The 12,704-nt window shown below is 44.3% G+C and overlaps 1 protein-coding gene across 1 annotated transcript in view; it reads left to right on the forward strand.

Annotated features, from left to right (window-relative positions):
• The window catches only part of LOC138356779 (uncharacterized), a 1,086,029-nt gene that overhangs the window by 897,709 nt on the left and 175,616 nt on the right, over positions 1–12,704 (forward strand). The window contains exon 6 of the mRNA XM_069313100.1: positions 11,342–11,425. Coding sequence (XP_069169201.1) covers positions 11,342–11,425 — 84 coding nt within the window. The remainder of the gene's footprint in view (positions 1–11,341; positions 11,426–12,704) is intronic.

Here is a 12,704-nt window from a genome sequence, read left to right on the forward strand (position 1 = left end):
AGTACTAACTAATATCAGTATAAACAGAATGTAAAACTTTAAAGCAATTATATTCAACTGAGATGGGTTCAAACTGCATAAGTAAAAAAATTATTTTGCAGTGCTTGATATTTTTGTTTTGCAAGAGTAGTTCTGCATAAAAATCTCATGAATTTCAAAACGTCTCCAAATTTGTAGATGGTTCATTTTAACACTGCCAGCAGTGAAATTTCTGTGTCTGGTCACGTCCTCGAAGACCCAATGGTGATACAGCTATCCTATTTTATGATAACATGCAGTGTAAAGTTGAGAGAGCCAGGGGAGTATCAGAGTGTATGGAGATTCAACGGTTACGTTAATCAATCTGTAAAATGAATTCAAATATGAATGAAAAGAGAATAAATGAGTCAAAAATAAATTCGTAATTATCTCGCTGGAGCTGGTGTAAGTTTCGTCGCTCCGAACTTGGAGGTTTACATTTTTTATTAAGAAATCGTCCTTGACAGGAAAATCTTTATGACATGCCGGCATATTGCAGCATGCGAAAAATATGCAATCAAACTTCTCATCACGAAGAACCGAGCAAGATAATTCAGTTGTGAAGAGCAAGGAAAATGCAGCACTCATTAACAATTTTAAATTAATATTCAAATTTCTCTTAGAGTTATTGATTGTAAAGTTATTGGCTGAAATCTTTTATTTATTAACTTTTAATGATGCCTACACCTGAGAACGGTAAAATAAATTACTTGCGTGTACTTGTTCATCGGCCAGTTGTAACCAAGTTGTTTATGAACCAGTATTAACCACTTTGTTTACAAATTAAATTTTCTTTTGATTGTGAAGCAATTAATACAATTTTTTTATCACTAAATAATTCTAAATTATACATAAGCCAAATACAATACCAATTTATATGTGAACCGATCAATATACATTTATTTATGAACAGGTAAGTTCCTTTTGAACTAATTATTGTAGTAAATTTGGAAATAATCTTCGACCATTTGCTTGCTAAGTAATGCAAGTACTTAACATTATCAATCAATCAACTTATGTTTAGGAACAAACACATGTTCATTTGCTATTAACTAATCAGCATAAATATGTTAGCTAATAAATCTCAGCTAATTTATGCACAAATAATGATTTTTCTTGGTATTATCAATATCAATCTGCTTATCAACCAGCTGTGGCCAGAAATGTGATACAAGTTACGTTAAGAGATTACATGTCACCAACTGTGACATCACCAATACTGTGACATCACTGTAACTTGACATGCAGGGCTGCACATGACATATCATCATAACTTTAACGTGTTGTGGTGTACATGTTACACATCTTCGTAACTAACGTGTTGTGCTGTACACATTAAACACCTAACCAAAAGTGTGATTTATGGTGCTTTACACATGATGCTCATCACTGTAACTGTGACATGTGATTCTGAACACCGGACATGTCACCATGACTGTTTTGTGTGTACACATGATACATATCGTCCTAACTGTGTTATAAGTAGGACACATCACACGCGTCACAGTAACTGTGACCTGTGGAGTTGTAAGTAGTGTAATCGGCACCAATATCAGCGCGTTTTGCTTTTTGATGCATACGTATGTTATAACCTTTTTTCCGGTGACTCCTGTTTGGTGGGCAGCATCCCGGCATGGTACACTTTTTTTTCTTATGTCATTTTCGGTTCATAGATACACTTTCTCCTTTGGAACTCAGGAAAGATTGATGATTTGTACCAAATATTTTTTTTGGTCTAGTTAAAAGTAGCTCATTAGTAACAGGTATTTTATAGTGTACAATCACAGTAGTGTTATTACCCATACACAGCACCTTCTATTTATATCATCCTAATCTCATTCATTTGGCTTTAATCATTCAAGCAGCAACAGATAACACAGAGATTGGATCTGCCAAAGCATTTCACATGTCTCTTTGAAATCTCCGAGCTAGCAGCAAATATGTTATTCAAGAGTCTTGCATCCATATAGAGAGTCTAGTAAAGACTTATATGAACAAAGAAATTGACTTTAGTGTTTTGTTCTGGGGTAAAAAAGGTGCCAGAATATCTTCGGTGCTTTTCCTAAATTTGTTGTGTAAATCTGGTAGACTCCATTTTATAAAACTGGTTGACATTTTTTCAAACATATTATATATTATAAAATTTCAGTGAAATTTAAACTATTTTTAAGCTCATCTTAAGCTGAATACATATTATTTATAAAGCATTTTTTCTTAAATGGGCAAGTGTTATTGAACACACCCGAGACAGTTTTCAAAGAATTCAATTTTTTGTCTTACTGAATCGAAATTTGGAATCAGAGCATCATTTTGGTCCCACCTAAACATGCAATTAACATATTCAGGCAGTCATGCCTATCATTTGTGATGAAGGAGTCTTTCATATTGCGACTGAGATTGTTTGGCACATAATATAGAATTTCAAGATATGTGCCTAATACTGGGCATATTTCATTTTGTACATATGCGGCAGTGGACTGCATGGTGCTTTGATAGAAACTGATATTTTTGGAGTAAACTCTTAGCACAGTGTTCTGACCGGTTCTCAACATGCTCGTTCGTTGCAACATATGCTAATCCTCTCTGAAGCTATGGAGTCATTGATATAGAAAGCCTTCTGGGAGTAAAGATAAATTTGATGACTGTCAGACTTTTATATCAGAAATCAATGAATAAAATGATGCACTATAATCAAATGGTGAAATAAGTCAAAAGATAGACACTGAGGAGCAAAATATCATAATATATATTAAAGAGTGCTCATCAACATCACATAACCGTGATGTGTCCATGACAAAATTAGTTGGAGCTACGAGGAGGACTCGAACCCACTCACTTGATACTCGGACGCTTTCTTGTGAGTAGAAGTGAGCTGGGTCAAGTCCTCCTCGTGCCTCCTACTGATTTTCTCATAATAAAGAGTGTTGTGAAAAATCTGTAAGTATTTCTATTGGTTTTTACATTTTTGTTATTCTTGTATAAAAACTTATATTATGTCACCGAGAAGGAACTTGGGAGTCACATGTGCACACAGGTGGTTCATTGATCAATGCATTTCAAGAGTTTGAAGAAAAATTGCTTGAAGTAGACTGTCCATTTCTGTTGGAATAGTTCAAGCAAGGTCAGTTTGCGGTTAGAGATATTTAAGGTATTTTCAGCTCCGTTAATCTGGACATGAAGCTTGAGCAGACAATACAATGGCTTAAAAAAAGCTCAAAAGGCTTTGTTTGGCAAATGAGACGGAGTGACTACATGGCAGAGTGGTAGATTGTCTACCAGGAAGTCTTAACAATATGTAACACATTCGAGATTTTAAAAATTTAAATGTAATGAATCATACAGAATCATTGCACCATTGAAAAGCAGAGGTGCAACAGGTACTCTGAGAGAGAACTCTATCAACATCAGAGGCCCGAGACTGTTCAATACGCTTCCACTACACATAAGGGGCATAACTGGCCGACCCCTCACAGTGTTCAAGAGAGAACTGGATAAGCACCTCCAAAGGATACCTGATCAACCAGGCTGTGACTCATACGTCAGGCTGCGAGCAGCCGCGTCTAACAGCCTGGTTGATCAGTCCAGCAACCAGGAGGCCTGGTCGACGACCGGGCCGCGGGGACACTAAGCCCCGGAAGCACCTCAAGGTAACCTCAAGGTATGCATTTACTTGAAGATACATATATCTTTGACAAAAATGTCACAAGGCTCAAGCAGTTCATGATCTTCTCGAGGTTATCTTTAGATGATTTCGGGGCTTTAGTGTCCCGCGGCCCGGTCTTCGACCAGGCCTCCACCCCCATGAAGCAGCCCGTGACAGCTGACTAACACCCAGGTACCTATTTTACTGCTAGGTAACAGGGGCATAGGGTGAAAGAAACTCTGCCCATTGTTTCTCGCCGGCGCCTGGGATCGAACCCAGGACCACAGGATCACAAGTCCAGTGTGCTGTCCGCTCGGCCGACCGGCTCCCTTAATGATGGATAAAGGTAACCCATTTAAAGTTATCGGCAATGTTAAGCTTCATTACACACATATATCACAATAGCGTGATGCATGAAATGAACAAATCCACAAGGGTCGTGATGAGGGTTCGAACTTACGTCCGAGAGTATCCCAGACGCGCTTACTCGACTGTGATGATTTAACCATGTCGTAGCACAGTCGATTAAGGCGCGTCTGGGATACTCTCGGACGTAGGTTCGAACCCTCATCACGGCCCTTGCGGATTTGTTCATTTGATGCATCACGCTATTGTGATATATGTGTGTACTGAAGTAAGGGCGAAGAGCTAGAATAGCTTATTGACAGAGCTCTGGTGCATGGGGGGATTGTGTGAAACCCTGGATTGTGTCTCGGAGAGACTCCAGGATCTGTGTGAGGTCAATTGAACTCCCGATTGCAATTCTTTTACCCATGTCGTAGAACAGTCGATTAAGGCGCGTCTTTGATACTCTCGGACGTAGATCGAACCCTCTTCACGGCCCCTTTGGATATGTTAAGGTTCATAACTTTGTTATGAAACAGTAAGCTGAGGAATTTGTGAAAGATCGTCTTCTCAATGCTATTCAACACGGGGGAAATCAACTTATGAAGATGTATGAAATGGAATATATGTTTTAACAGAAAAAAATATGTAAACTCATTCCAAATGTTAATGTGCCTATATTTAATTATTCCAAGAGTTAAAATTAGTCATAATATGATTAAATTCATTACAACAAAACAGATGGCACTGGCACATACAAATTTTGAGATAGCAAGAGAGAGGAAAAAATCGTTGAAGGAAGTTTTATCATACGGTCTGCTTTCAGTTAGTCCATTATTTGAAGGTGATGCAGCAGCTAAACCCGCAAAATCAATGTTAATTGGTGAACTTGAATTTACAAGTTCAAGTGAACTGAATGTCCTTGAAAAAGAAACTCCATTCACACAATAGTGATTGTTGATTTCATGACACAAATTCTGAGGTAAAGATGTATGGAAGAGAAAACTCTCGAGACTGTTATTAATGCCATTTTTCATAGATCAAAAATATTCGCGCTTAACGTTGTTTTTATAGATACATTTATCATTCAACAAAGGTGTCTGAATGAATTTGAAGAGCATTGAACTTATGGCTGCGTTAAGCCGGCGTGCTTTCTTCGTTTACGCCATTTACTCATCAAATGGATAGCTTTTTTGGGTATATTCAATAAACAAAGTTAACTTGCAACTGCCTGCTCGTAAACAATCAAACATAAAATTACCTGAAAGTAATATTCCAATTATTGGCAGTGGCTAAGTGGTCAGTGATGAAATTATTCCTATGAAACTCCACTCAAACACAGCTGATACAACAACAACCATTCAAGCACTCTGTAACAATACTGAGGAAGCTGACAATCGCATCATCCCTCATGCTGATATAGTTGCATTGCTCTTGACTGGGTATAATTCAATCAGTATGGCACAAAGAGTATTTTATTGTATCTGTGGTACACTCACTATCCTGAATAAGGATGAGTTAGCCCTAGATCCTAAGGAATATGACTTGTGACAAGGTTGATGAAATTTTAAGATCATCAGAGTGCATGAGACTGCTGCCAGATGAACTGGTGTATGTGGATTTAGATATTTTAATACAAACAGATATACGTGCAGCAATACAGGTGCTACATGCACTACATTTTGCAAATGTGAAGAATAATGTAAACATTTATTTTAATTTTAATTTCTGTTGAAAATTATTTGTTAACTTAGTGATACATTATAGCATTGTTGCATAATTAAATAATGCATTTCGAAAATAGTGATTTCAATGTGTAAAAGAACTGTCAGGCATTAATTGATTTAAATAAGGATAAACCTATTGTCGTAAATTATTTCAATACCTGATGCACGAACCACTCACATATCCACAATTTCTGCACTATAAATAAATTCTAAAATAGAATCCATTCAGTTAAGGAAGAGTTTTAAATTAACTATGGCTATAGGGAAATGGTCCATTCCCAGCTATGCATACAAAATTAAAACAAAATCCAACAAATAGCTTTTCATTCGAGAATTGTTAATGTGTATGCAGCATGTAAGAAAGACACGAAAATAAATTAATATTTATCGTTTCACTGGGTGGAGGAGCTCAGCGTCAATGGGTGGAGGAGCTCGGCGTCACTGGGTGGAGGAGCTCAGCGTCACTGGGTGGAGGAGCTCAGCGTCACTGGGTGGAGGAGCTCAGCGTCACTGGGTGGAGGAGCTCAGCGTCACTGGGTGGAGGAGCTCAGCGTCACTGGGTCGAGGAGCTCGGCGTCACTAGGTGGAGGAGCTCAGCGTCACTGGGTGGAGGAGCTTAGCGTCACTGGGTGGAGGAGCTCAGCGTCACTGGGTGGAGGAGCTCAGCGTCACTGGGTGGAGGAGCTCCGGGTCACTGGGTGGAGGAGCTCAGCGTCACTGGGTGGAGGAGCTCAGCGTCACTGGGTGGAGGAGCTCAGCGTCACTGGGTGGAGGAGCTCAGCGTCACTGGGTGGAGGAGCTCAGCGTCACTGGGTGGAGGAGCTCCGGGTCACTGGGTGGAGGAGCTCAGCGTCACTGGGTGGAGGAGCTCAGCGTCACTGGGTGGAGGAGCTCAGCGTCACTGGGTGGAGGAGCTCAGCGTCACTGGGTGGAGGAGCTCAGCGTCACTGGGTGGAGGAGCTCAGCGTCACTGGGTGGAGGAGCTCAGCGTCACTGGGTGGAGGAGCTCAGCGTCACTGGGTGGAGGAGCTCAGCGTCACTGGGTGCAGGAGCTCCGGGTCACTGGGTGGAGGAGCTCAGCGTCACTGGGTGGAGGAGCTCAGCGTCACTGGGTGGAGGAGCTCAGCGTCACTGGGTGGAGGAGCTCAGCGTCACTGGGTGGAGGAGCTCAGCGTCACTGGGTGGAGGAGCTCAGCGTCACTGGGTGGAGGAACTCATCGTCACTGGGTGGAGGAGCTCAGCGTCACTGGGTGGAGGAGCTCCGCGTCACTGGGTGGAGGAGCTCAGCGTCACTGGGTGGAGGAGCTCAGCGTCACTGGGTGGAGGAGCTCAGCGTCACTGGGTGGAGGAGCTCAGCGTCACTGGGTGGAGGAGCTCAGCGTCACTGGGTGGAGGAGCTCAGCGTCACTGGGTGGAGGAGCTCAGCGTCACTGGGTGGAGGAGCTCAGCTTCACTGGGTGGAGGAACTCATCGTCACTGGGTGGAGGAGCTCAGCGTCACTGGGTGGAGGAGCTCCGCGTCACTGGGTGGAGGAGCTCAGCGTCACTGGGTGGAGGAGCTCAGCGTCACTGGGTGGAGGAGCTCAGCGTCACTGGGTGGAGGAGCTCAGCGTCACTGGATGGAGGAGCTCAGCGTCACTGGGTGGAGGAGCTCAGCGTCACTGGGTGGAGGAGCTCAGCGTCACTGGGTGGAGGAGCTCAGCGTCACTGGGTGGAGGAGCTCAGCGTCACTGGGTGGAGGAGCTCAGCGTCACTGGGTGGAGGTGCTCAGCGTCACTGGGTGGAGGAGCTCCGCGTCACTGGGTGGAGGAGCTCAGCGTCACTGGATGGAGGAACTCAGCGTCACTGGGTGGAGGAGCTCAGCGTCACTGGGTGGAGGAGCTCAGCGTCACTGGGTGGAGGAGCTCAGCGTCACTGGGTGGAGGAGCTCAGCGCCACTGGGTGGAGGAGCTCCGGGTCACTGGGTGGAGGAGCTCAGCGTCACTGGGTGGAGGAGCTCAGCGTCACTGGGTGGAGGAGCTCAGCGTCACTGGGTGGAGGAGCTCAGCGTCACTGGGTGGAGGAGCTCAGCGTCACTGGGTGGAGGAGCTCAGCAGGGCGGCGTCTGGCGCTTGTCAACATCGGGTGCTCCACTTTGCTGACACTTCCTGCTTTATCGTCACATGTTTCAATGATTCTTTTATCACTTGTTTTTCTTTATTGACATCCACACAGCACTTTTATGTCCAATTTTTGTATCATACATGTAAGAGCCAGTTAATAGTTGTTTAACTCATCATATGATGACCACATTCCTCCTAGTAACATTCATGACGATAACTGCAGTTGTACCATGAAATGGTAGTAGGAATTTTTTATGAGTAGGAAATCAAAGACCAAGGGAACCTTCATAGGTGGGACAGGGGACCCAGCCATTGAAATGGGAGGGGATAAAGGTATAGAGTCCGAGTAGAAAGGTGAAGAAGAGAGCGATGCCTTCTTACCCGCCGGTGAGGAAGAAGGAGAGGAACCAGGCTTACGTTTCGGACGTAAAGAGGCAGGTGTCCCAGCAGCACTGTACTAGGCGACAGCCACGACAGTCTCAATAGAAGAAGGAGAATGAGAGCGGGCAACATGCAGATGGCCAGGAAGAGGATGGACAACGGCTCGGACAGACAGGCGGTGTGGAGGGCCAAAAGACAGAGGGGATGGCTGAGAAGAGGAACTTGTGCGAAAAGGGAAATAGGAGACATGGAAGACTGGGAAGGCAGAAAGGAAACACCAGATGGAGAACCAGGAGGAAGTCCCTTTGGTTCAGAACGCAAAACGATAAGGGGAGGTGGTGGTGGAGGTGTTGGGGTCCAAGGCCTGTAAACTGTTGCGCAACTGAGAAAGTGGGAGAGGGCGAGAAGTGTAACGTAACCCACGAGCATAAGATATGCCAAAGAAAGAGGGAAGACTGTGTATTTAGCGTCTCACCTCAGGAAAAGATAAATGCATACATGTGCATACTTGCGTGGTAAAAGGCAGGGTGGGTGTCACCGCAATTGATGCAGTGAGCATGGGAAGAAGAGTACTCTGTCTTAGAATGACCCGAGTCTCCATACAAGGGCCATAAAAGTACTTTACTTGTGCAAGTGAAGGGACCATGCCCAAATCTCCAGCGCTTATTGCAGAGGCGATGAGAGGGGATGTACTCCTGAATGAAGCATCAGGCACCAGCAAGAATTACAGAAAACAGTAGATTCCTACTATCGAATGTGATCTTCACTACGCAAAGAGGCTGACGACATCGACCGCAAGGGGGGTCGAGTGAACGTATCAATCTGGAGGATAGAATGGCCTTGTGCTTTAAGGATATGTTTAGTATCCTCGTGACAGTCTTTCAGTTCCCTATCACCTGTTGCAATATTGTGCACAAGAATAACTGTATCAATGCTGGCATTTAACCACGAATTTTTGGAAATCCAAACAGGGGTCTCCCCAATGCAGGACAACGAGGCTAAACGGGCAGCTGCTTCCTGAGATGTGGCTACAATGACATGTGTATCAATACAGGTGGGGTTATGAATGAAAAAATTGTCTACCGAATCAACTAGGTGTTTAGAATGAAGAAATTATCAGAACGTGTAGAATCAACATGACTGAGATCAAAATACTAAGTCCATGTAGCAAGACCAAAGTAAAGCTTGAAATGTAATAGAACTGGAAGAAAGCATGTGATTGTGGAAGTGACGGCGCTCAGTACCCCACAGTAGGAGGGATGTTAAAAGATGCCGTTATTACAATGAGAGATTGAGCCACTCCGGGTGATGAGGTGGTCACCACTGGAGGCTTGGGACTCAACCCTGCCACAGAGGTAGGAGGGGGAGCAGAGAGGGGTAGTTGGGAGATTCAGAGAAGCAGCTTGGTCTGGGCCCAATGTAACGAGGGCTATAGAGCCCAGCCATCCATCATAGTCCAACTCGGGGCCTGGTCGCTCACCCCACGAGCCTGAGAAATTAAAAGTGGGTTAGACATTGGCATATTAACGAACAGGTAAATATTTCATCCACAAATAAGTCCCCATACCCACCATCTAACCACAGTAAGAGGATAGGACACCTGACAAGAAAGAGCCCCCCAGGGGTACATCGTGGGTATACGCTTAGGAACCGTCAGTCTGTCGAGATCAGGTTCAGCATCGATGTCAAAGTTTGACAATTAAATTGTCCGCTTGCTCGAAACGTCGGGTACCACAGTTTCACAGGTGAGAGAGTGTGTCTCCTTAAACACCCGGCGTTAAAACAGAAGACATCTGAAAGAATAATCAAGAACAGCAAATGACAATCAGCAAGGAGAAGAGGAGGGAGGAAAAATGATATATAAGGAAAAGGAAAAAGCATCCAGCAAAATTTCTGAAGACGGCAGCAGGAGCATAAGGCTTAAAAAGGGCAGAGGACTGTCCCTTGGAGCATCGCACCTCGGCAGCCGCCCACCAAGCTCCCTCACAACGAAAACTGGCTGGAAAGGGAGGGGGGTATATAATGAAAATGACATTAATTTGGTACAAATTATATCAACACAAAATAGAATGAGATACTGTGGATACAGACTGCATAAGTGTAAATTCAGATAATAATGGGCAATTATTGGTACAAAATTGGGTTCGAGGTTCATGGAACATATTCTCTTGTATCATAATAGAATGGAACCATGTGATAATTTCAAGCATGTGCTAAACATGTGTAAATGAATGGTTGTGTGTACAGTATTCGTGAACAGAATCTGCCAAGAATGGGACAAAAATTCCGTACTAATTTGTTTTAGTCTTATCTTCATATTATTCTTATGCTTGAGTTTATCTTCGTTATTTGGTCTGATAATAATTGTTCTTATGTGCTTATTTGTAGATTAGGCCTGTCGTATGTGACTTGATTATGTTCTGGTTTCGTCTAAAATTTAAGCTTCACAAATTATCTCATAAATAAGGGAAAAAATACGACATTACCCTTCGACAAAATACCACTATTTTCTGTATTGTGAACCAACCAACGAAGACTAACTGGAATTATTTCAATATCAACGTTTTCATCTGTATTAAAATAAAGAAGTATGTATTTTCATTACATTTTTCTACACCGATGTTCATCGCCATTCTCAGTTTTTATTAGCTTTCATTTTATTCTATAAATAATTCCTAAAATATTGACCAACATGACCTCAAATCAGACTGACCTTCAAGGCCGTGCTGGTTCTATTCTTTTAATCTTTAGCAACCTTCATTGTCTCTAACTCTTCTCATAAATATAACATTGTGGAAGTCGTTTCCTCAACTCTGCTATCACACTCAGACACCCGCCATCCTTAATCTATGAAGAATGGCTCTCTCTACTGCGTTAGTTCAGGCTTCCACTCTCGCTCTGGAAAGATACAAGTCACCCCTTGAATACATATATAATAGTTTCCTCAGCTGTCAAGTAAATAATATTGCAATGATTGTGTAATAAATGACAGCCAGCAATGTGTCATTGTCTTGATAAGCACCTTGGTAATCTAACTAATTTTTAAGATTTGTATACTCAAGCAGTTCCATGACTCATATACTAACAAATATCTCTCTCCGTCTCGCCCATATGGAACACCCCAAGACCTATGCGGTCCTGTGCGTGACGTCACAGTACCAGGAGTACCGTGATGGCCGGGGAACAGCTATGGACGATGGAAACAGATGGGTGAGTACCTTGGTCCTTCTAATATCCCTCGCAAGAGATTCGCTCACTGACCACCAGGGGGTCAAGACGTGCTCACCTTACCTGCCAGTTGTTGCCTGGTGTTGTGTGGAGGCGGGTGTGGGTTGTGGTGCGGTGTGCCCGCTGGCCGCAGGACCCGGCTGGCGGTATGGTTGTTGGTGGTGTCTCCCACGTAAGGCGGTTGACACGGCGTGCCTCGACTTTTCTGGGGCTGTAGACTGGCCGATAGTGGAAATTGCGGTCGTCGATGAGCTCAAAGTGAACGTTCCGGATTTGTTAGGGCTGGAAAAGCTCTCTCCTACACGGGTGGTGCTGTCCTTCGCTCGGATCTGTTGTACCGGGAGTTTGTGGCGCACTGGGATGGCCACACGGTTCCAATCTCTGCCTCGGTTGTGTGTGTAGACATTTCGGATCCCTGGGAGGCGGTGCAATATGTGAGCGTTCATGGTGTGCCGGTGGCTTTCCCGGCAGACGAGCTGAGGGCGGTCTTTGCAAATATGGTGTGGTAGTGTTTCACCGCTTCAACACTTTGAGTGCGGGCTGGCTGCACGGGCTACATACGAGCACTCCTACGCTTGTTATGGGGGTTACATCGCCTATTCCGTCCAGACTTTTTTACCGTGGGCTCTCGCTCCGGACTTTTATCAGGGCCAGACACGGACCTGTTTCCGGTGTGGTGCTGAGGGCCATGTGGCGGCCGGATGTGACGCTCCTCGTACTGACGCTCTTTTGGTTTTCTTAGAGGGTGACTTCCCCTGCTTGGATGAGCGTAGAGCTTCCTCATCGACTACTCGCTCTGATCTGTTCCTGCGGCGTTTTTGGCGGGTGCTCCCTCTGGCCCTGCTTTGTCTGGCCCTGATAAGTCTGACTCACCGGTGTGCACTGTGGACCTGGGGGCTCCTGCCTCGGTGTAACGGGGGGTGGGGGAAATAGCTCTATCTTGTCCATTATTCCACCCCCCAGTTAACTAACGAGGCCGGGGGAAACAGCTCTCTCTAGTCCGTTATCCCGTCCCCAGTTAGCTAACTATTCTAGAGCACTCCCAGAGTTCCTAAGGCAACCTCTCTCGTTCAACACCTTGTAACCTAGGTATTTGACTACCTAGGTGCTAAGACTACAAGGCGCCGTCACTTGATCAGTTACCCGAAACTCTAGAGAGAACTCTAGAATACATAATCATTGCCACAAACGTATAAGAGAAAACGAAAGGAAAGAAATGAATAGTGAAGTAATTAGTGAGGGTTTGGGGTGAGAGGTAGGG

This window comes from Procambarus clarkii, chromosome 74, assembly GCF_040958095.1.
Source record: "Procambarus clarkii isolate CNS0578487 chromosome 74, FALCON_Pclarkii_2.0, whole genome shotgun sequence".
Lineage (NCBI taxonomy): Eukaryota > Metazoa > Arthropoda > Malacostraca > Decapoda > Cambaridae > Procambarus > Procambarus clarkii.